Consider the following 26,465-nt stretch of genomic DNA (forward strand, 5'->3'; position numbering starts at 1 on the left):
AAATCTTAATATAGCCCACAAGTCAATAGCTAAACAGTGGTAGTTCGCTCCTAGATTCGAACCCTGCGAATGGGTTGGCTGCATGGGCGATTTCGTGTTTTTTACAATGTGTAACGGGTATACTAGCCAGTTTACCTTGAAAATTCCTTCACGATGGCATCCTTCCATTTAGACAGATAGCCCCCGAGGTTTTGCCGTAATCGCATAAATCAATCAAAACGTTAATATTGCAATTTATTCCCGTTACCTCATTTCGTATTGCTGCTTATTAATTCCAATTATTATTATTATTATTACTGCTTATTAATTATTGCTGCTTATTAACACTCCAAATTATCTAAATGTCCCATTTAGATAATTCTACAGTTTAGACCGATACAGTTTAGAACTACAGTTTAGAACGATACAGTTTAGAACTACAGTTTAGAACGATACAGTTTAGAACTACAGTTTAGAACGATACAGTTTAGAACGATACAGTGTAGAACGTTTAGTTCTACAGTTTAGAAAGATACTGCTTCGGATTTCAGTACAATATTAAATAAGTTGTTCAAGGTATTTAAAACTCTCATAAAATGGTCTACTTGTTAAATGATTCAGCTCAACTGTAAGTTTCCTAAACACTAGTTTTCGAATTACAGTAGGATTCTCATGATATATGTCTATCATAATCCAAAGAGCCCCCTTATTCTTAGATCTTAATACGAATAATAATATTAAGCACGACTCTAGAGTTTAGTTGGTTTTATAAAATAGAATTCTGCAATCACTACTGAAGATTATTTAGGAAAATTTAAAAACATAACAACTGACCTTTCCTTTGACACCTTCAGAATTGGTTTCATTTTCTTTTTTAGCTACTAAAAGCTGGTCAATGGCAAAAATAACTTCGTCTGGTGCAGCACTGTTAGGACGACCTGCAGAAATTCAATGAAAATCAGAGATAAAATAGTCTGACAAATTTACTGAGTTTTCAAAATTATTCAAAATAAGCACTGAAAACTTATTAAATCGGTTAATATGCACATGTTAGGATATGTTCTTTATCAGTATGCACTAATGAAAAATGAAATTGCTTACAATTACTCAAATTTTATGAAAATTGTCAACTATTTAGTATAGTTCGTTTCTTTTCCCTACAGTTTTCAATATGTGAAATTTGGTTTTCGACAAAAGAATCGTTCAGTTTTCTTTTTGCCTACAGTTTTCGACGAGTAATCTCTGGTTCTCGACAAAAGAATCGTTTAGTTAGATCAGAAGCTATTTATCTGTCTATTTATATGTGCGCCTGTGTGTGTATGAATGTGTAAGATAAAAATATATAAATTAAAATTCTTCATTTAATTTACAATGATCTCTTAACCCTCTATTTTAAATTGAATATATATCCTTTCTGTTCTAAGAATAGTAACTGTTTATAATAAACTGTTCCGGTCGGTGTTTTTTTAAATTAAACCATGTCGCATGAATCTTCCATAATGCTAATGACATTGGTACTTACTTAAAGCTGCAGCTAACATTAATTTTGAATTTGCAAATCGAAACTTAAAATTAACCTATCAGAATGAAATGAACTTATATGGATTTACTCTGAACCTTGGACACATCATATTCTTTCTCTCACTTCTCTCCTATCAACTTATTTGTCGCCTTCCGTTCTTTCTGCCATCGAAACTGATTGTTATAAAAACGTAGAAAAGGCACAAATGTGGTCAAGGATGGATGCACAGACTGCACCTATTATGCAGTGTAGTTAACTTTATCGTATTTATCAAAAATAAAAAAGTTCAATTGGCCACTACGACTGATACCTTTCATGTATCAAGCTCCGTCGCTCCTTAAATCATATTTATAAAATCATATATATATATATATGATTTTATAAATATGATATATATATATATATATATATATAACGCAACCATAGTGATGCTGTGTATTATCATGCAATGAAACTTAAGTTTCCAAACGGCCACATCTGGAAGTTTTTTTGGTTTATGCATCCATATTTTCAACTACGCAGTAAGGTTTCTTTTCGTTATAATGCAGAGAACCATCTCCAATGCGTTGCGACGTACTTTCACGAAATCATCGTATTATTGTTACTTATCGCTTATCGATGAAACCTTAACCAAACATCTGGACATTAATCTGTCATGTAATCTGAGATGGAATTCGGTATAAAAAGTTAATTGTGTCGCGACTTTTTCTTCTTCTTCTTCTCTCCTCTCTTCTGCTTCTAGACGCTTGTGTCGCCTTGCCGCTAGCCATGCCGACTTTATTTTTCCAATTTAGTCCATTGTCTACGAAAATGTTAGCTGCATAAAATTGTGGGGTTCATAGTGCGCTCATAGTGATGATGGGAATTATCATGGAATAAATTTATGTTTCCAGACAGCCACATCTGGAAGTTTTTTGGTTTATGCATCCATCTTTTCAACTACGGAGCAAAGTTTCTTCACGTTATAATGCAGAGAACCACCGACAATCCGTTACAACTTACTTTCACCAAGTCATCTTATTACAATAATGGCATAGTCATAGTATATATATATATACATTTATGTAATAAAAATTAGAGAAGTGTTGATGCAGGAACACTGAGACATAGTAACGTAGTTGTGTTGTTAGCTGTAGAACGTTGATCCATATTAAAGAAGAAGTCGACCCAGATTAAATTCCATTTCTATTTAAATTCACATTTGCAGCCACAGTCCAGTTGGTACTCTAATCGTGCTTTATTTCAGAACATTTACACGTTTGAATACTATTGCGAAAAGAAAAAACTACAGCGAAATAAAATGGCGTCGAAGCAGCAGCAGAGATACAAGCGAAGTAAGCATCTATCCAATATGGTAGCTCACTAAAGAGAAAGGCTTTGGTTTACAAAGGTTTCGGTTCTTAAGAGTTTAAGTTCCGAAATAACTACGTCACAAGCGCAAGCTTACATAATTTGTTACATACGTTTGTATCATAGATTAATCTAGAAATGACGCAGTCCAAAAATGTTATTATTATTTTTAGAATAAAGAGGAAATAACCAAATTAAAAATGAGGAATTAAGAAGCTATTACTAAATTAAATTACAAAGCTCATTTATACTTTTTTTTTATCTAACACACATACAAACACACGCATATATATATATATATATATATATATACATGTAATAAGATGACTTGGTGGAAAGTAAGTTGCAACGGATTGGTTCTGGTTCTCTGCATCATAACTTGAAGATTTTACTGCGTAGTTAGAAAGATGACACTCGAGTACACATAATGATAAATTCCACAAATAATTTTAATCCTTGATAATGCACATCATCACTGTGAGTGCACTATGCACCCCCCAATTTTGTACAGCTTACATCTTAAACAATGGACGAAATTACAAAAGTAAACGTAGCGGCAAGACGACCCAGCGAAAGGAAGTAGAGGCCAAGAGCGAAGGGAGAGAGTTGCGATGCAATTGACCCTTTATACCAGATTACATTTTAGATCACATGACAAGTTAATGTCCAAATGTTGAGTTCAGATTTCGTCAATGAGTACGCATCAGATTTGCAGGGAGTTTAATTGGAAAAAATTATTGCTCTGCTATTTAGAAAGAAAATGGGAGTTAAAGGGCTATTATTAATTTATTATTTGAAGGATAGATATTTTATACTTTACATATATACATATATATATATATATATATAAGCAAGTAGTTATTACAATACTGAATGACCAATTTGGTCTAGATAACATTTTGCGCAATATGCTGCAAAATAAGTAAATTAGAAATTGTAGTAAGCTCGCCTAAAAGTTACCAGGAGCTGTTGCTCCAAAAAGTTCAACACGTTTTAAAAAATTAATACGTATGAAAATCAAACCATGTAACAGGTAAAACATTAAAAAAACAAAATCAGATAAAAAAGGTAAGCGGAAAATGGTAAATTAGCTTAACTCGACTTCCAAACTGGCTTTTCAAGGGAAATTTTTTTGTTTGAACGTCGAATCAAGCTAACCCCATTACGCGTTTCGCCGAAACAGACAATTGAAACTTTTTCGCTACAAAACTTTTTAATTTAGACAAAGTGTCTTGGAAAATTTAATAGTCTCAATTCTCTGTTCCAATTTCCCGACGCGTCCGCCCTAAAAGACACATTAAGGTGTTAAAATATGTAAAAAACTATTCCGATACCTCTAAAAACTAGACTAAAATCAAAATCAAAATCAAAATTAAAATTAAAAAATAAGATAAATAGCGGTCTGCTATTAGTCCTAAATATACGTGTATATATATATATCTTTTTATATATATTGTATACATATATATAAAAAGTTATATATAAAAAGTTACATGATATGGAAGAAAAGCAAACCAATTTCAAATTGAAATCTGAAAAAAATTTAAATTTAGAGAAATAATTAAAAAAAAAAAAAAAAAAAAAAAAAAAACTTTACGCATTTTAAGAGATAGGAATGGTATGAGTCTTTTTGAATGAGGAAAAACTATTCTGGACCGTGGACCAGAAATTTGTCATTTAAGAAGAAAAAAAAAATTAGGCAATAATCGTAGCACTGTTTATGTATGATATGATAAAATGAAGTGAGTTGTTAGTAAGCAAAATTATCTGATAATCACGTTAGTCAAAATTCTTTACAATTTTAGCTTTATAATTTCCAAAAATATTTCCAAATTTAAGAAGCAGTTTTTGCAAAAGAGTAAGTAATAGTATAAATATTCTAGAAAAATAGGGTGGCAAAAAATTTAGGAATTAAGGAATTTTTAACCTAATAAAACTAAGACGAATAAGTGCCCTTACCATAATTAATTTGAGTTATATGACAAGCTGCACATGCAGACGAATATGAGTCTGTAAGAACTGGCTCTAACTCAACTATTCCCGCAGAGCTGGAAACCTCATCTTTTAATATAGTCAGTCGACTTCCGTAGTAACTTAAATCCAAATTTTTGCTTAAGTAGCTGAAACAAGTGAATAATATTAATAATTCTGTAGGGAGCTTGAAGATTTAATATAAACTATCAATATTAAGAATAAAAGTAGTTTACATGCAGTATTTCAACAAAATGATTTCCCCTCCCCTGGAGCCAAAATTATTAAAAAAATAGATTTCCGTTGATAAATTAAACTGCCTGGGGAAATTTCCCCATCCATAAAATCTTTCGCATCTCCCTAGCGATCTCAATTCTAATTAGTCTTTACTGTCAACCTTTCAAAAATGTTTTTCTCAGTTTATTTTTGCTCATATTTCTGTTAACAGATATCTATGGGGAGTTTGTTGTGTCTGATCTATCTAGAACTTTCAAGAATTAGCTGGAGCACAAATTTTTTCTACTATTTTCATACAGACAAAGGCTTCTTTTCCATCATTTTCACATTCCCTCCTGAGAAAGAAAGTTAAGTATACTCTTCAAAATTACAGTTCTACAAATTCCCTCACGATTATGGTTGCTTACTTTTAATGGCTTTAGCATTTAGTTCTTCGGCATGTTCTTTTGTTCCATTTGTTACAAGTTTTAAGCTGTTGTTCGCAGACTTATAGTTCGAATTTGAAGTTTGAATAACCTTGTTTTGTAACAATTTTAATCACTTCGCACCATTTAGCAAAAACAGGCAAAAATTAAACTTTGATACTACGTGTATATCGAAAACGTTCCAGTTAGTTACTCGCTTCTTGAGAAGATATTTAAAATTTTAAAAAGTAGCCCTCAGCATAGAATCCTGAACATAAGAAAATTCGGTTGGCAAGTCTTATGCCACAGGTAGATACTTTGTCGTTCATGTTCCCGCATTGCTTTATTAGCAACAATTTCTCAAGGGTCCTTACTAGGTTTCACCATTTTAATATTTATGTGAGCGGCATTTCCAACACAACCACCACTACACTTGCAATGTATGCTGATGATACAACGATCCTTGCCCAAAGTGCGTTTGTCAGTCCAATCATCTAACGGTTACAAGAACACATCCAAGAACTTGAGATTTGGTTTAAAAATGAAGTTATCTTCTTCCCAAACCTAAGTCCTAGACATCCAGAAATGAAATTATCCTCTTCACTAGCCAGAGTAAAATCAAGGAAAATCTCAAAGTTGTATGGAAATATTATGCGCTGGGCCTGGCAAGTTTCTCACCTTGGGGTGATCCTTAAAAACTCTCTTACATGGAACCCACATATCACACCTATTACCCAGAAGTTTCGTGCATGTAAAGCTAAACTCTACCCCTTATTTGCTCGAAACAGCATTCTATCTGTAGATAACAAGTTACTCATTCATAAATTTGCCGTGAAGCTGCCTTCGCCTTTTATAACCTGAAGGCTGTATTGCTGATCGCTTCATCCTGTTTTCGGTAGTGTTTTTCGAGGACTGTAACATGTCTATGCCGTGTAATACTGACGAATAAATTGCGTTTTTATTCTTCATTAAGTGTTGTCATCATTCACTCCAAATCCATTACGTGCTTAATGGATTTGGAGTGCTTAATGGATTTGGAGTGATCAGCATTACGTGCTTAATTATGTTTTGTATAAATTATGTGCATGTTCTAAGGTGATAAAACTAACTATGGAATTAATGTAGGTAAGTTTCTCTTTGTAATTATGTATCAGCATTATGTATTCAAGTGTTTGGAATCAGATATCAGTTTTACTGAGTATGGTGCTGTACTTTTCTGTTTATGTTCACTTTAAAGTACTCAAGTCTGTATTTATTCCTTCTCTGCATGTACTATGAAGGTCAGTTCGTACTTGGCTAGGATTTAGACTACATAGCAGTACTTAATGATCAGTTTTATGTATTATGCTTATCAGTTTTATTTTTAGTTTTCATGTATTATGTATGCATTTTTAAGTGTTATGTATGCAGGCATTAGGGATCAGCTTTCTGTATTTCTGTACTCAGTATCATGTTAGTTTTTCACTTTAATATTCAGTTTTGTACTTATGTATGTATTATCCTGTCTGCAAGTACTACGAAAGAAAATGTAGGTGAATGGCTCAATTTGTAAAACAACTACAGTTTAAGTATGCGCAAAGAACTAAATTAGTTATATAGTTTAAGTATGCAGGAATTTGTTATCTTAGTGATAACAGGTACCCATTCTTTTAAATGTTCTTACATTACATTCTTACATGAGTCAGGCACATGGAAAGTAAACTGCGTTAAATTATGTTTGGGCGCTAGGATTTTTTTAATCATCTTTTAATCTCTCTCTTTTTTATTTTTTATTTATTATTTTTTTTTAGTTTACTATGTGCAATAATTTAATAGGTTACAACTTTCCTCCATGCAGGACCAACGATTTCACAGAAGCCCCATAAAGATATGACGGTTGTGTCAGGATAAGCACCCGCATGTAGACATTTAGCAAGTCCAGAAAATCCACGGCAGTTAATTTTTCAGGCAAAGTCCTCCTATCTTTACTTTATCTAACACAAGTTTCTGTCTATTCTACCAGCGATTCTTAACAGTCTTTTGATTGCTTCTTTGCTTAATTTTAAGTAGTTCCTAACAGGATACTCTTTCTCCGTACAACAACATCCAAGCTTATATGTAGACTTTATGAGGCTCTTAGCCGTCTATTCGGCTGTGTTCCCGGAGCAGGATGGAGCAGAGAGTAGATGGTTTCTGCCAGGAAGATAACACACTGTGAGGCTAAGGCCAGGTCAGTGGTCTTCCTTGGTGGCGCTCACTCACTCCAAATCCATAAACCCGTAGATAAAATATCGAAGTGGAAAGTTAATTTACGAAAAAAAAGTGTGGTTTTTGATATGACACACAAATGAAAATCCTTCATACAGAAAGAAGACTTATTTGACATCCCTTTCAGTATGTTGCCTACCATTCTGAAGGAAAACATAAGATTTTGAAAATTCAAATGTCAGTTCGATGCGCAGAAGGTTAAAGAAGTGTGTTTTCTCTGATATTGAAGCAGCTATCTTAATATCGTTTGAATAATGCAAAATACAAACAAGAGTAATTTATAGAAACGTTTTATTATCTTATTTATTTTTTACCTAAATAAGCTGTATAATAATATTTTATCTGTGATTTATTTTGAAGTCTTGAAGGTGATATTCTTCTCGACAGTGCTGAATGGCTTAGAAATTTAAAGTCAAAAATAACAATATATTTCAGGCATTGTATAGCGCAATTAAGTATCTGCTTATAAAAACGTATAATGCCCAAAAAAAATTTAATTTAAAGTCAAAAATAACAATATATTTCAGGCATTGTATAGCGCAATTAAGTATCTGCTTATAAAAACGTATAATGCCCAAAAAAATTTCAACATCTACGACATATGACTTATCTTACAAATATGTGCCTAACAATAACTAAAATTTTTAAAACGCTAAAAAATTTTTTTTTAAACGCTAAATATTTGAACACCAGACAGGCGGCCCAACCGGTGTAGTCGCTAGCGTCGCTAACTGCCGTGTCAAAGAGCTCGGGTTTAAATCCCGGCATGGATATTTCTAAATATATAGTGTCTGTGCGGCATGGGGGCACGCTAAATGTGCGGGGAACCGAAAGTCCTCTCGGCGGGAAACCCTCGGACCCGTCCCGCTGGGGTGTTCTCCATCAAAATTAGGGCGAAACGGAGCTAAATCGCAGTTTCACCTGTTAAGATGGTGAAGGTTATTGCCAACGATAGGCGTAAACCCGCGCTCCTTGACAAAAGGAATTTCGAGGGCTTGGGCTGACTATAGATCAGAGAAGTGAGCATTAGCAACAACAAAAAGACAAGACAGTTTTTGTTAAACTTCTGCTTCTCGTCTATTGTGGTAACACTGTTGATTATTTAATTTGGCTTTGTTTCAATTTGTTACTAAGCAACAAGTCTCCGATTTCATATACAGCCATATATAACATGCCGTTAGGTAAAAAGGTTAAGGAAAGTATGTAAAAAAGAGACCTCTCCAGTATGAGATTTAAATTAAAGCGATATTCCATCCTGAGAGTAGGCTTTTTAAATAAAACTAATTGAATTTTGAGAAAGAACAGGTATTAAAATACCCTGATTCTAGAAGCAAAAATATTTTATATATTTTGTAGGCTACTTTTTTGTACCACGAAAAACAGAAAATCGATCTGATTTCCGTTGAAATGCATGAGTTTTATTTTAAAACAACTTCAATACAAGTTTGAATTTTATATCAATTTAAAAATTAGCAAAATAAGCCGCTGTAATTTTCTTTCTTTTATTGATGGAATTAATTTTGATTTTGGAAAGTATATATTGGATAACAAATGCAATGAGCTATAAACTACTGTAACGATACATTTCAGTACAGAAATTCATTAATAAGAGAAATATCTTTGAGCTTCCATTGAAGCTTGAAAAATTGAGAAAATTTAACTTTACTTACCCAACAATCCTTTGTTGTTTCTGAAAGTTTTCTTCCCCGTTTCGTGTATCAAGAACCACAATTACATCTAAGGGTGTTTCCAGTTTTTCTTTAACAGCTATAAAGGAACAAAGAAAAATGAAGGTACACTGAAAAAAAAAAAAAAAAAAAGAGGGAGGGCGGACACTTCTATATCTCCTGTTCTATTGGCTCGAATGAGGAAATTCAAATTGCGTTTTTCATGTATCAAAAGCTCGACTTAGGATATATATTTGATTTATTCATAGCATTGTTCTATTCTAACATAGATATTTTGACACAAATGCGAACTTTTTCTGAAATGACATGCCAATGTTTTTCAATACTTCGATTTTACGACTAAAATTATGCCTAGATATTAAATTTTGTAATTTTTGGGGAGAAATTTATGCAGAAATTAAAAAATTTATCTTAGCGCATTTTTTCAATTTGCGCCAAGAATAATTCACTTGGCGAACTTATTAATTTTTAGCAACCTATTTTCCTTTCCCCTTTTTTATTGTTACACGAGCGGTAAAAAGGTCATCATTCATACTTTCAAATAATTTTAACAAAGTTCGTAAACCACATTTGGAGTTATTATCGCTTATAACAAATATGCTAAACTTCAAAACGCGCTAGTATGTAAATTTACGTATATCTTTGGAAATTTTGAATTACAAACTTAATTTTTTTTACTGGTATGCTTAGAAATACATCTACTTTAAGATAATAATAAATTTTTACAGGTTCTAATTAAAAATTGTTTTCGGAAAATTTAAAAATATTATTTAAAAATACAAATTGAAAAAATAAATCATAAAAAAATGGGCGAATTTTATTTGGAACGAACCTGTTTGAATGTGAAAGGAAGAATAAAAAACTTTGATATAAAAAGCTATATTAATAAATAAATATATACCAAATTCAATTAACGTGGAGAAGCTAAAGTTTTGAGAGTTATTTTTTTAAAAACTACTCTTGCGATTTTTACAAAGCCTAACACTTTGGCACAATGTGAGTCGTAGAATTGAAATATGGGAAAAACAAATTGGCATATCATTTCAGAAAAGTCTGATTTTGTGTCAAAATACCTGTATTAGAACAATGATATATAAATAAATCTAATACATATCCTAAGTAGGTAGGTAGGTAACGGGGAGCACGGGCACTGTCCCTTTACCATAATGGTTAATCGGTATTGCACCGTGCCCACCACTGTCTAGAGCCAATGTGTAGGAGCCACATTTGCGCCCAGCACCAAAAGCCGAGGCCCAACGCTCGGACCATCCAGAGGGCAGTCAAACTGACCAAAAGCGCCCTCCACACAACGCTCACCGAACCGTCCAGGCATTAGTACATATGATAGCAAATACTGAGATTCTCTGACGATTATAATACAATGTGCAATTGGTATATAATGAAATTGCAATTATAAATATACTGCATAATACAAGTCCAATAGTACAATATCAATGTAAAAAGTAAGATATAATTACAAATGCAAATATTTCGTGAACCATAAGTGCAAAATAATAGTAAGTTAAAGGACTACTGCTTCAAATATTAGTACATATGATAACATACTGAAATTCTCTGACAATTATAATACAATGATCAATTGGTACGTAATAAGATTGTAAATATAAATAGACTGTATAATACAATACAAGTCCAACAGTACAATATAATGCAAACACGAGCATGTAATTACAAATGTTAATATTTCATGAACCATCAGTGCAAAACAATACTAAGTTAAAGGACTATGCATATCAATGCAAAACGTAAAGTTAAAGAGTAGTAGTATACAATGTTAGATATAGATATACTATACAAAAGAAAGTCATATTCGTACAACAGAATGGTATTGCAATTTAAATACCAACAGTATTAAAATATAATTATAATAATAAACTCAAATAAAAATCCGAACATATGACCAATACAAAAGCAAAATGTTATTCTTAAAACATCTATGCAATGCATATTCAAATACAGTCAGTAGATATATACTGATATAATTATAAATGCATAACAAGTTAAAGACATATCGAGAAAACAACCCAATACAATCGATAAGATCTAAACAATACAAATTCAAATACTAAAATAATCCAGATATTAATAGAAAAGTAAATGCATATATCAAATGGTACTTCTAACAAAGATAAATAATATATATATATATACATATATATATGTAAACATTCTTATTGAACAAAATTCAACGAAGATTTAATGAGACAAATCCCAATCCAAGCATGTGATAAGTTGACATATGGGAATAGTAGATTAACACTAACATGTATGCGTACAATATAATAAAATTGTAAATTATGTTACCAAGCACAAGTCAGTACCATAGGAATGAAGTATTTCCATAATTTTGATCAGTTTTTTAACTAAGTATTTTTGTTTAATTAAAAACTTACAAAATGCACGAGTGTTAGTATTTGGTATGGGAATGTGATAATCTTGTGTAATAGGACACTGAGTCACATAATGTTCAGGATTTCCAAGTTCACCACATACACACATATCAGTATTTGAAACATATCCTAAGTAGCGCTTTCGAGACATCGAAAACGTAAGTTGAACTTCGTGAATCGGCCTAATGGAACGGGAGATATAGGACCGTCCCATGTTTTTGGCGCAGTTTTTGCATCTTCGTAATTTAAAGGTTTTACAGAGGTATAGACAAAAAATAGCTCTAATTACACAATTACTCTCACAATTACTATCTGTAATCTCGAAACGTGTGACATTTTCTTCAGTTTTACGTTATATTCTCTGTTATTTCCTCACTTTTTTTGTTTAACATGAACGTCGAGGAACCTAGCGAACTGTGTAGCGACTTATCGCTGAGTTCAGAACAGCTAAGAAGTACACTCGAGAAGGGTTAAATACCCTTTATTTCACTTAGATAAGAATAACAGTCGACGCTTTCTCAAGCTTGAAGGAAGCCGCTACCCGGGCTTTAACTCAGAATACGAAATACGAAATTAAACTATAACTAACAAGTGGAGACTTAGCTAAAGCTAAACACAAGTATCTAGCTCAGTTGGCCCTCAAATTAAACTAGCCGGCGAATATCCAAGATTACGTAATGATACGGCCGAGCCTAACCGGCTTTAAGAGAGTTGGAAACACGCGCTACCAACACTGGGGGATGATCGATGTCTTTACTATGACTATGTTTTCTTTGTGGTGGATGCGCTGCCGTCCACCTATGACTTGTGTTCTTAACTCAAACTGTGGGAAACATATTTAAACAAAACTATTCGGTGGTGGGTTCAAGCTCGGCAAGGACCATATGGTACTGTCTTGTCTGCTCCTTGGTTGCGGGGACATTACATGGTTAGATATCGAATGTTGGCCTTGGGGGTTTGGCTTTTCCAACACTGGGGGACGATCGATGTCTTTACTATGACTATGTTTTCTTTGTGGTGGATGCGCTGCCGTCCACCTATGACTTGTGTTTTTAACTCAAACTGTGGGAAACATATTTAAACAAAACTATTCGGTGGTAGGTTCAAGCTCGGCAAGGACCATATGGTGCTGTCTTGTCTGCTCCTTGGTTGTGAGGATGTTACATGGTTAGATATCGAATGTTGGCCTTGGGGGTTTGGCTTTTCCAACACTGGGGGACGATCGATGTCTTTACTATGACTATGTTTTCTTTGTGGTGGATGCCCTGCCGTCCACCTATGACTTGTGTTTTTAACTCAAACTGTGGGAAACATATTTAAACAAAACTATTCGGTGGTAGGTTCAAGCTCGGCAAGGACCATGACTTGCGTTCTTAACTCAAACTGTGGGAAACAAAATTGCTCCCCCCGGGTTTACCGGCATGTTATGCTTGCTTGGATGGCCTATAGGGGTTGGAGCGTTTAACTGTGTGTGGCTGCTCTTTAACTGAGTCTGGGTCCCTCTTCTCCCTAGTGAACTACGAACTAAACTGTTCAATCTATTTAGTTACTGTTAATCTATAATGTCATAAAAATGTAGAGAAAATATTAATACATACCATCGGGTGCGCAGTAGTCTTGAAAATCTAGAAAAAAAGTTAAACAAATGTTAATAAAAAATTCACAAGTCATTTGCAAGAACTATTAATGAATATATTTCTTTAAAACAATTTATTTCAGTGTACATTTCATTTGTGGGTATAAATTTTTCGAAAAATATCCTTAATTAATTCTCAACTCATACAATTCAGTGCTAAATTTTGTTTAACAGATTTGGAGCGATTAAAAAATAAAACGAATTTAGCATTTTAGGTATGTAAGTGAATGTAAGGTTCAAGATTTTGAACGCTTTGATAATTACAAGGCTATCTATCATTCTCTCAAAATTTGTACTAAAGCATTTTATTCTTTGCATTTTCAATTAACTGCTTTTCGAAATTTCATACTATTTATTAAGAAGTGCTCATATTGCTTTTAAATCACTAAGTTTAGAATAAGCATTATAATTATGCACTATGAAAGTTAAAATGTAGGAAGTTTAGGAAGCTCGTTGATAGGCCTTTTTGTCGTAAGCATTATTCATCACTTGTGTAAACAATTATTCTGTAGGAGATTTTACATAATACGCTGATGGAAAAAAATTACGGCACCAAGAAGGAGTTGTGCTAGATAAACGAAATTTGGTAAGCGCATTTATAGATTTGAAAGATGATGTCTAATCAAATTTCGAGCTATGTGCATAAATGTCCCGCTAGTATGCCACTATGAACATGCAAATCAGGTTTGCTTTAAATACGCGCTGTATTTCAGTTCGTGAGTAACGTCCCACGTGGTAAGTTCATTAAATATTAGTAGTTCGATCCGAGTTCAGCGGTTACATTTTATAAAGACATTAATTAATAAAAAAAATATGGGGGCAAAAACAAACAAACGACAAAAGGGCTTTTTTTAACGTTTTGTGTGTTACCTTTACCTAATAAATAAAATGTTCTTCGCACTTAAACCATAAAATTCACTTCAATAGTAATATCGCAGAATAATTTTAAAATGAGCACATCTTTAGAATTTTCGATACACAGTCTCGCGCGCTGGAGAAAAAAATGATTTTTTTTCATACAGTGTTGCCATTTCTTGTTTGAAATCGTTCAGGTTGTTAATCAAAAATTCTTTAAAGTTTTACTAAATATGAAATAAATAATAAAACAAATTCCAAATTTGGGCTTCCAGATGCCCATATTCGTAGTAGGATTTCGTCATTCAAAACTGAATCGCTCTAGGTACCATTGTTTTAACATAGGGGTCTTCAAGCTTTCACGCCTGAGGGCTAGATCAATAAATTCACAAAGATCCGCGGGCCACATGTCTGTAAAAAAAATAGTGTATTCAGTAAATTTATATAAAAAAGGGAGGTTTGTTTTGCAAGACTACAATTGATTTTAAGCGAAGAGATAGTGTTACAGATTTGTATATGTATATGTCACCGTGAAAGACCGAAATTGGAGAGGTGAAAGTCGAAAAGAGAAGTCATAAAAAGCCATAATAGTTTAAGTTGTTGCAATAAATAAGATTTGAATCACATAATTTAGTAAGTTTTTTATTACTGTTATTTTATTTTCTCATTTAGAACGTACTGTATAATTAAGTAAGTTTTTAACTTCTATTATTTTCCTTTCTCATTTTGAATGTATTGTGTGTTTTAGGTTCTCATGTTCTTAAGTTCTTATTTCAAGTCTCAAGTGCGTTTATTCGCGACTGAATTACGGAGAAGAAAATATAACATTGTTATATGTTCAACATTCACCATTAGTACATGGTGAATGTCGACATTGACCGGTGTAAGTCAGAAATAAGAGTATTTGGAAAATATTTCGGACATACACCAAGAGACTATGTGAATGTTGACATTCACCGCTGAAAGTCGACATTCTCCAGATTTCGGTGTTTCACCGTAACATATACATTGGTTCCAAAAAGTGAAATGGAAATCGAATTTAAATGTTTTGCAACATTTTTTATCTATGGGGAAAAAAGTATACAGATGATTACACAGAACGATGTTACAAAATGCATTTACGGTGAAAACAAAAACTCATATTACTGGCGGAAGATGGTAGTTTAGTTTTAATGCGAAATTTGACATTGTTTATTCTTGATTAAAGCTTCAGTATCCGGGTTAATCTTGTTGCTGCAATACGTAAAAAGCTGTTTACATACGTAGGTACTGCCAAAGATAGAAGACATGAAGGGTGCATGTTTACGAATTCCTGGATACTTGTCTTCGGTCACGTACTTCGAATAAAAATCAATTAATGTAGGATTTTCAAGAAACTTGCATTTTACTTTCACAAAGTAATAAAGATTATGAACAAAGAGATCTTTTTACAGTAAGCGGTAGTTCACACTGTAAATCTAGAAATTGTAATTGAAGTTCAGGTGGAACACTTCCAACGTCTACTGAAAATGGCGAAAGTAACATTCTGATAAAAAATTCAGTTTCACGAAAATCGGAAACTCTGTTTTTGAATTCCTCTTTAGAATTTGAAATGCGTTGTACATAATTATTTGAATTCCACGTTGTAGAGTTCTTCACACAATTCATCAATTTTGGAAAGTCAGCGGAATTCTTATTTAGCAACTGACTTACAGACAGGATTAATTTTGTCTCAAAAGCTTTCATAAAGTAATAAAGATTATGAACAAGTAGATCTTTTCCCTGTAAGCGGTAGTTCAAATCATTGAGATCATTTTCAGTATTAAATCGGTTAAATGTTGCAAAGGGAGGGAACTCTATTACCAAATAGAGATCAGATAAGAGCATGTCGAGAAATTGCTCTTGATCCGGATAGCAGGAAAACATTTATGTATACATTCATCCACTGTATTTGTATTTAATATTAAGCAGTGTTATAATAACAACAATAGAAATTTTTATAAGAAATGATTTGAATGAATTAATGACATATAATCAAAGTACTACTGTATGAGTCTCCATGCAATGATTCAGAAAAGAAGATCGGGTAAGGATGCTTGTGAACACCCTGTATTATTATATTTAAAGTAATATAATACAGGATGTTTCGAAACTCATGAGCGGCAAAAATGTAAGGAGTGATTAAAGATGCGTATTAGAAATGCCTTCACGAGTAAAGGTGCATTCATCCCTTGAAAAACAGATCTGCCCCGAAATCGGGCTGCTCTGCTAGCTGTTGTAAATACCAACGGGCAATCTCGACATAAGACGCATAATCTGCAGGTATTAAGGCTTGCACTTTATGTACATGATAGGGGTAAAATTCTTCGTCTCGTAATACTCGCCAAACACTTGAGTGGGAGACACTTACAGCATGGGAAACCTCTCGCATCCGAAGGATCTTTGAAGAACGTTCCACTCTTTGAAGTACACCGTGTGGCGTCCGCACGCTCCTGCTATCCCCTGTAGCATGCACGCCTGTGACAAAAGATCCCGTTTCAGACAGGCACAGATGCAATTACTCAAACATTTTTGGTCTAGCACGTGCCTTCTCGGAAAACGCTGCCAGTACAGTCTATGTACTTTGCTCTTGTATTCTTTTCGGAGTGTAGCTTCAGATAGTTGCGGGATCCGGACGATACCCGACTAGTCTATGTAAGCCGTCCGGGTGTCCGGACCTGCTCTCACCTGTCACCTGCCAATATAGTCTTTAGGCTTCCAGAGCATTCCCATTCGCAAGATCATACATAAAATGCATCTCCACCTTTCCTGATTACTCTACTTCGAATTTCCTTCCGAAATCCACGCTAGATTTGACGATGAGTAAGAAAACTCGCGCTTTATGCTTTCCATTACATCGCCCGTCTAGCGGTTCAACGCTTGCTCTCCGCCCATGCATTGTATGGTGAAAAATGCTTGTTTAGATATTTTCTATAATTCTTAAAATTTTGCTCATGAGTTTCGAGACACCCTGTATAAAATTATAAACTATTATTCGTAGATAAATAAAAGTCTAACATACCTCGTCTATGCTTAAAGACGCTGTCCTTTACATTATTGTACTGAATTAAAGCTCTGTCGAATTTTTCTTTTGCTGTTGTTACGGCTTTTGATGCGAGAAGTACGAAGATGTATGTTTGATCTTTTATTTCCTGGCTTAGTTCGGAAATAAAGTAGTCTCTGTTACAGAATGAAGCGCGAACTGAACCTAGCACTTGATGTTCAGTCTCAGCTAGAATTCCACCTCTAGTATAGTACATGCGCAAAATTTGGCTCAGTTTCGCATCTTCTTTCGAGCCCAAGATAGAATGGATCACAGATCCCAATAAAAGACCTGCGTAACAGAAGAAAAAAGTGATTACTAGGTAGCATACAATGCAATTAAATAACTTAACAATAGTTGTTTATAATTAACTTTAATGCAATTTATATAATAATCAACGAGCAAGTATTTAATTAGAGAAAGCAGATAACATTTTATGGTAATATATTTAATCTTAAAATTTTATTTTGAACTCAAGTTAATTTACTCGGACTATTTTTTCCCATTAAATAAAAAGTAAGATTTAATTTTAATTCCCATATTTCGAACAATAATTCCTCAAATTACACAAACAGTTTTAAAAGGATATTACACGTCTTGCGAAAAAATGTGCTAGAATAAATCTCAGTCTGAAACAGTTTCTACGCAGAACATCAATAAGAGACAGAAATGGCATTCTTCATCAAAGTTGTAGAAAAATATCCCTGGCTAATCTCCAGATACATTAGAAAGTAACACTATTCATTATCAACTGCCTTTCGTAAGATGGTTTCATCAACAGCCCTGTGTTATTTCACTGATTTGGGTTCCAATCATTGCCTTCTGAAGAACGAGGCTCACTTCTGTAAGCCCAAGATTAGAAGAACATTTTTCCTCCCATTTCTGAACTATCAGTCAAGCCTCTATCTTCTTCCTTATAAGTCAACCAGTATTAGCTACTAATGATGAATATTGCCTGAAAAGCAATATTCTTTCTTGCCTGGATATGTTAACTACAGTGCTGCTTTTATTACGCTATTCCATGCCGCCATAAAGTACGAAACTGTAAATGTTTCTAATTCCAAATTTAGCTAAAATAATTCAAAAGTATTCCAAATTAGCTTCAAATCAAGTGGTACCAATCCAATAAGAATTTTTATGTTGTTTCAAGTGCTGCGCAGAATGATTTAAAGATTAAAATAAGAGATCTTCTTTGATTATCTTCACCATGTTGAGTTTTCCGCTATATGGCATAGCTATATACACTCATGTCCATAAATTAAGGATAATGCAAAATCAGGCAAAGGAAGAGTTAGAAGCAAAACAAATTTGACTTATTTGTAAAGCTTATTTATTAAACAAAAGGTAAAGAGCAAAAAAAGATGCTATATGTTTGATATTATTAAAAAAATTAGCGATTTTTTCTCCCTGGAGCAAATTACAAAAAAAAAAAAAAAAAAAAAAAAAAAAAAAAACTATTTACAAAAAACCAATATTACATGATTGGTATGATTGTTAATACATTGTATGTCTCCCAGACGATGCAATACAGTCCGTACAACGCCTAGGCATGCTGAGTATCAAAGTATCGATCTGATCTTGGCTGATATTACACCACTCAAAAAGCAATGCTCTCCGAAGTTCCGGTAGACATGTAGGAGGAGGTTGACGGGCTGCAACTCGTCGGCCAAGCATGTCCCACACGTGCTCTACTGGATTCAAGTCCGGTGAGAATGCTGCCCAGTTCATATGGGTGATATCCTCCGATTGAAGGCATTCGCTTACACGGTGAGGACGGGCGTTGTCATCCATAAACACAAATTGTGCGCCCATGGCGCCCCGAAAGAAACGTACATGTTGTTCCAGAATGACGTCCCGATAGATTTGGCTTGTCATGGTTCCAATTTGAACATGCAAGTCAGTTCTGGAACCCAGAATAATTCCACCCCAAACGAGCACTCCTGCACCACCATAACGGTGTCGTTCAATGATGTTTTCTTGGTGGTAACGGCTACCTGGAGCTCTCCATATGAAAGTCCGACGAGAATCAGACTGCAAGCTAAACCTGGACTTGTCGGAAAACATCACACAAGCCCACTGTTGCGGTGTCGACAATGCATGGTCTCTACTCTAGGCTAATCGCAGGCGACAGTGAGTTGCAGTAAGTGGAACGCATCTGACAGTTCTAAGAGCATATAGACTAATCTGCCCTAAGCGTCTGTACACGGTCTGCCTTGAAATTGTCGTACCAGTGGCTGAAGAGAGCTGACGAGACAGGTCTGAGGCTGTGCTCCGCCTGTTTCTTTTGGCAGTAACTGCCAAATACCGGTCCTCATTCGGCGTTGTAACTCTGGGGCGACCTGTGCTGTAACGTCTACTCACATTAGCATCATCTTGGAATGGTTGCCAAAGCCTGGAGATGACACTCTGGGCAATTCCAAGTTCGTCTGATACTTCCAGTTGGGTACGCCCACATTCCAGACGGCCGATAATTCTGCCACGTAAAAAATCATCCAAATGCATCCTTTGTGTCATAACTATTCGGTTATTGCACTGAAATGCTTATAAAGCGTCTGCGAACAATTTTACTTCTTTGCCTGTATTCCTTATTATTATTCTCTCTTACACTCTCGTCATTGTGACGTACCATCGGTGTCATTTGGTTACTTCCTGAAATTTGCATATGATTCTTGAAGATGTGTGTAGTGATTTTACAGGTGATATATTTATTTTAGAGTTCGATTTCCGCGTGACTCGGAATTATCCTTAATTTATGTACATGAGTGTAATAAGCTAATAGCTTTCTAAAACTTTTAAATATAACGTCTTCATGAATTTATGTCTTGCAACTTTTCGAGTCGTAAGATTAACTATTTTAATTACTGATTTATGACTATATCTTATTTCTTACTTCAGTTAGACAAAAGATCTACATTTTAAAATCAAAAATGTACCTCAATGGATTAGTGAACAGGGAATTTAAACTCATAATTTTTTAGAGCATTTGAATTATTCCATTTAAGCCACCAAGCTTTCCTAATCAGTTTATTTCTTTTCCAGGATAAAATAATTTTTGTTTTAGGATAGTTAAACTACAGTGTATACTTGTTATATTGCTACCTAGTTTCTGTAATGCTTCATGAGCATTAATTGGGTCCTTGATTTCGAATTTTTTACTTTTAGGGTATATCATACTTTACGAGAGCAGAATATACTTGTTCGTGTTTAGCATGTGATTCTTTGCTTAAAAAACCAAAGAAATTCTTTTTTTTTTCAAATGGATCATTACAGGGGATTAGAAATGGATGCCATGCAATAAAGTTACAGGAAAAGGATCATGGGATAAGCCCCCCAAAAAACCTCTTTTGTTAATATCGAATTGGAGCCTCTTGGATGGTCGGACTACAAAGGAGTTGTATAGTATGGATTATTATCACCAAAATCAAACTATGGAACTGGAGAAATACTGTTCCCAAATGGCAGCTTTGAAAGCAGAAATTAAAGCAAGGCATTTAGAGCGTTAAGTTGATGAGGTGTTATCGTACTTAAGACAATGCTTGACCCCACATTTCAAGGGATGCCTGTCAAAGACTTAATTGAGTTGTTTTGTGTCCCCTCCATATATACTAGATTTCACTCCCTTGAATTTTAATATCATAAAGTTCCTTCAAAATTCTTTGAATGGCTATGAGTTCATTTCTTTGGAGACAATCAAACAGCACCTCAATAACTTTTTTATGAATAACTGTAATAGCAAATGTTTTTTGAAAAGGAATTTTCCAGCTGCTGAAGAGATGGAAAAAAATCATGGAACAAAATGATACGTATGTGATTCTAAGATTTTGTTTTATGTTTTTGGTACTGCTTCATCGGAATTCACCATTGAAAAAAAAAACTCAGAACTTTTCGGATAACCCAATAATATAAAATGTCTCACCATCTGCAGCTCCACGCAATGTAGAAAACGTATAGGCAGCATTGGTTCCATTACGAAGTCTGTAAATCATCGGACAGTAATCTTCAATGTTTATAAGTTCACCAACGGGCGCAGCTTTCCAGAAACCATCCTCAGCATATCCTCTGGAACGTTCATCCGTCTCCCATTTAGAGAAGGCAATAACTTCTAAAATTACAAATAAAACTGTAATTAATCTCAATTATTTACAATTATTTAATACTGTAAAAGAAGGGTTCTCAAAGTGTTTAAACCGGAATACCTGCGTTACCTTTCTCTAGAAGTTACTCAAATAATTTGTAAAACATCGATATAATTATTTAAAGTTAATTAATTTGAATTTTTTTTCTTAAGAAATATGAATAATAAATACAATTCTTTTGCATCATTTCACGAATTTCTCTTACTAATACTTGGCTTATTAATTTTTATGTCTCCCTGAAAGATAAATTTTAAAACCTTACGAAACGAACGATTTCGAATGGTTTTAAACAGTACTCCCCTCAACGAACGGCATCGACAATCTGGAATCTACCACAAATTTTTCGAGTCTGCGCGAATAATCCCTACACTGCTCGGTGTGGCTTAGATGCATACTTGACACTTCACAATGATTAGAGTCAATTTTTCCTTTGCCTCTCATAGAAAAATGTTTAAAAATTTTATTAATAGGCACACAATAATTTATTATTATTATTTGCATGCGATATCGTAGTTGGTTTGTCGACGTAGATTATTCGAGTATGTCAATGGGCAGGTGAAGATTTAATGTTCTGGGAAACCTTCAACTTCATAGACGCAGATGTTTATTTCCGAGATATTGGACCTAAGGGCGTATGCAAGAAATGAACCATGATGTGTTATAAATTATTTTAATTCATGAGATATTGAGTCTAAAGAATCATACAGGAAATGAAAAACGACTTGTTTTTGAGTTTCTCAGGTATTGAACTTAAACGAGTATGCAGGGAATGAACCATGATCTATTATAAATTATGTTAGTTCATGAGATATTGAACCTAAAAATCATACAGGAAATGAACAACGACTCGTTTCTGAGTTTCTCCAGATACTGAAGAAAGTAAGCAGGAAATGAACCATGACCTGTTATAAATTGTATTAGTTATGGAATGCTTGTAAGACATTCAATTGAAATTTTTGGTATAAAAGTCACACGGCTGTCTTCTTTTAGCTCTGTGGGATCTGATTCATTTTGATATATTTGTACTGAGTTTTCTAAGAGGGTATATTTTAAGTGAGGAGAAGGAGCTGGATAAAGTGAGTGTAATCGCTTCTTATCAGTTTTATTGTCAGCTGCCTCTTTGGCTAGTTCGTCTGCTATTTCATTATCTTTTATGCTTGTGTGTTCTTTCGCCTATTTTATGTTTATATGTTTATGTCTATTGTTTCTTAAAAGTTGCAGAATGTTAATGATGAATGGCGAAGTATGCTGGTGATCAGAGATGGCTAAAAGTACGAACATGCTGTCGATGTATACAGTTAAATTGTATTTATTCGAGTCTATTACATGCTGTATATCTTCCCATATCGAAGCGCGTTTCCTCGAAAACCGCTTGTTATAATAAACCAAATGTGCTTTTCAGTTATTTATTTGCTTCTGATCTTCAAACTCTACGAATGCACTTCCGACACCCTCACTAGTTATTGAGCCATCCGTATAGACAAGAGTGTGTGGCACTTGTGAGATGGAAAGACTCCGATTTTCATCAGTTTTGGCATGCACGCCTACACTTTGATCCCTGGATGAATTTGAAGTATATTTCTTTGGCCATAAATACCTAAACTGTGTAAGGTGTCTTCGAAAGTGGCGTCCCTTCGTAATTGAACAACTTTGGTGTAAACACCCTCTTGTTCTGCACGAATGTGGATATGGATCAGACGCACAAGACAAGCATTCGTTGCTTGGTTTTATATGCTCTGCACAGGTTTAAGGCGAAAGGGCGCTAAGGAAGAAGTGGGTATTTGATTTTCCTTGGTCCACCTAGTTGCATTCCAAATGGCTGCAAAAACATACAATATTATTTTTCTACTAACTGTAGAGTATAATAACGTTTGTTGATATGGATTTTGTCTCCAGTTACTTCCTTGAAAGTTTCGTGCAGTTCTGGTAATTATGCTTGATTTGAGCTGTAATTCTTGAATATGTAGATGCAGGTTAGCCCCTTATCCCACGACTACGCGACCTCCTAATACAGTAGTAATATAAACAAACTGAGGGAATATGAAATTCTTAGTCTAAGCACTGTTCCTATTAACCTCCCAAAAATATTAAATAAAATTTAAAAAATATATATAACGAGTCATAGGTCAGCTCCGAGTTTAGAGAGCTTGTCGATAATTTGGACTATCCTTGCCACTGATGACGTTGTTCTACCATAAACTTGCTTAACGCTTGTGTGTTTTCATTGGGAAGTTTAAGCTGGCGTTCGCTGGCAATTGGGCAGAGCTAAAGTAATGGTCTGGGGTACCGATTTCTCCACAGACACAGAGCTCGGTTTTAGTGACGCCGTGTCTATGAAGTGAAAATAGTACCATGTTTTTGTAATTCACCTCGAGTTCGTCCTTTCACTAGGAGGGCCGCATTGTTCGCATGGGATAATATGGTGGAGAAATTTTCTCAATTAACTTCCAATACTGAGAAGGTTCACACTGGAACCCTGTGGGCAGCCTCTTTCTTGGACTTCAGTAGCTATGCCGTTGTTATGAGCAATAATCAGTGAGCGATCTATTAGATAACTGCTAATAGGCGTGCATGTAAAATATTGATGTCTTCTTGATGATTATTCATAGATCGTGTTGCGTCGAAAGTATTCAACGTATCTTCCATATGTAGAACACGAGGGGTGTTAGGCAGGATGGTTGCAAGTTGTTCTACTGTTTGTTTGATAATTAAAGTCTTTGCAGTTGATGAATGCTGCGGTTGATGCAGACGCAGTCTTTCATGTTGTGCAGCCCTGAGTAAAAGGCGCAACAGGAACTGTTTCTGCAGTTTTGCTGTGTATATCCTAACTCTTGAAAGCGGAATTATAGAACTTTGCTACTCTATATGAGCGCCATCCGACGTAAATGCGTGGGAACTGCGTAATGGTATGATATATACTGCTGATTGGCAGTCCGACAGTCCATTTAACATTGCTTCCGTCCTTTAGATGATATAGGACTTTCGCTGTAGTTTCTGTAATACCATATTCTAATGTCAAGGCTGTTTCTATTTCTTATGCCTGAGCAGATAGCGATATGCTGTGTATAGCTTTGGCAATCTAACTATGGGGGATTTGGTTTCGGCCCTTATAACTTTAGAGGGTTTTGACAGATTAATTTAGATCCTCTCTGGTTTGGCAATCTACTGCAGGTCTTCTTTATTGTATATGTCTTACTGAATGGATTTTTACCCCTACGATGGTAGTGGGAATTCTTCACTTAATCGTTCCTTTAAAACTGTACTGTTTGTAATGATTGTTTTCTTTTGGATAAATTAGTAGCGTGTGTTTTTCGCCAGAGCACGCTGCTTGAGCGTGGGTGCGTTTAGGAAGTGAATGATAACTTGTGAGGTCTTTTTACTAGATTTTCAGGTTGGTCTGTATTTATTGAAGGATTTTTGACATTTTTCTCTAGGTTTCCTGAATTGTCTGTATTGATTCATGTGTCTTTAACTGTTATTTCTGTTACTTTAACTGTTATCTCTGGTACTTCAGGACTTCTGTATTTATTGACGAGTCTTTAACTGTTTTCTCTGGTATCTCTGTATTGATGATTGGATCTTTAATTGCTTTTTTAATAACATACGAATTAGTTTTTACCGGCTGTTCTGTGTTGTTTTAATACTGATTTAAGTTCTTCTAGCATTTTCTTGGAAAGACGAATTTTTCCAGATAAAAATTTGCTGAGTATTTCAATAGAATTGTTGCACAGAGCGTCAAGTATATTTGCTATAAATATCTGCCAATACGGTGAAAAATGGATAATTATTGACAGGCGCTCGGTATTAACACTTTCCGAAATGAAAAACCAACAAAATCACACACTGCGCTTCTATACATTTTCTTGTAGATGGCATATATAGTACAAGGTATGCTATGTATACTATCTGCGTAGAAATTATTAAGTTTATAAATGTGTTTCTTAACTTCACCAAACGTCCTCGTTGATGCGGTTTTAAATGAAAATGAAGTAACAAAACATCAGGCGCACCAATAAAGAATGTAGTACAACAAGGCGCTAATGACGAACAAAACCACATTAAAACTTCTGTTGATTTTTTATACTCACAAAATGCAGAAAATATTGTTGTTATGGGTTCTGCACAAATTTAATTTACAGTCAAAAAGTGAAAAATCAACTTAAAAAATGCCCCCTAATGGCGACATTAGCCATTATAGGCGTTGGCCGATACGAGGTTTACCACCGTTGCTTCCAATGATCGGACAGAAAATTTAAATCCATGCTTTTCCCGGGAAGCGTAATGGCAGACCGCACATTGAGTTGAACAGTGTTAAACGAATGTCGCATACTGCGCATGCCCAGAAAACAATTTGGCGTAATTACTGTGTTGGCGCGATTTGAAAAGAAGATAAATACGGTATATGGTAGATGTTACGCCATCTGATTGTAAACAAATCTAGCGTTAAGTCTTCGTAGAGTATAATGTAAATGTAAATTAATTACTGTGTTAAAATACTATTTTTTGCTGTACTGCTCAAACAACTAGAAAGCTGAAATTATTGCGAAGTAATGTGAAGCAGTGTTTGCATTCAAAATGTAAAATATAATACCTATGAAATTCTGCACATTCCTTTGGAACTGTACAAATTTTCGTTCAGAAAAAGACTGAAATTTAGGATATATTAGTTGAAAATTTATTCATTATACTTTTAAGCAATAAAAACAATTCAGGATTTACCATACGTTCCATTCGTACATACATAAAGAAACACTGAGGAATATAACAAGTGCTTGCAAATAACACTGAAGAAATTTTACAATTCCTTAATGCTAGTTATTAAATTCTTTGAAATGAGAAAATAAAAGCGCGAATATACGCTAACAAACTAAGCGAGATACTCCAGTTTACAATTACTGAATTATAACATGTAAACAAATTACATTTAAATAACGAATTATTACGAACATATGTTAACAAATATTAAAT

At 34.3% G+C, this 26,465-nt stretch overlaps 1 protein-coding gene across 1 annotated transcript in view; it reads right to left on the reverse strand.

Moving 5' to 3' along the window:
• The window catches only part of LOC118189215 (uncharacterized), an 85,017-nt gene that overhangs the window by 22,134 nt on the left and 36,418 nt on the right, over nucleotides 1-26,465 (reverse strand). The window contains exons 6-11 of the mRNA XM_085812893.1: nucleotides 21,278-21,463; nucleotides 17,341-17,652; nucleotides 13,408-13,434; nucleotides 9,381-9,477; nucleotides 4,811-4,971; nucleotides 814-917 (exon numbers count right to left, since the gene is read on the reverse strand). Coding sequence (XP_085669019.1) covers nucleotides 814-917; nucleotides 4,811-4,971; nucleotides 9,381-9,477; nucleotides 13,408-13,434; nucleotides 17,341-17,652; nucleotides 21,278-21,463 — 887 coding nt within the window. The remainder of the gene's footprint in view (nucleotides 1-813; nucleotides 918-4,810; nucleotides 4,972-9,380; nucleotides 9,478-13,407; nucleotides 13,435-17,340; nucleotides 17,653-21,277; nucleotides 21,464-26,465) is intronic.

The sequence above is a fragment of the Stegodyphus dumicola genome, chromosome 3, assembly GCF_044657685.1.
Source record: "Stegodyphus dumicola isolate Sdum_Otavi_A_Nest chromosome 3, ASM4465768v1".
NCBI classification, from domain to species: domain Eukaryota; kingdom Metazoa; phylum Arthropoda; class Arachnida; order Araneae; family Eresidae; genus Stegodyphus; species Stegodyphus dumicola.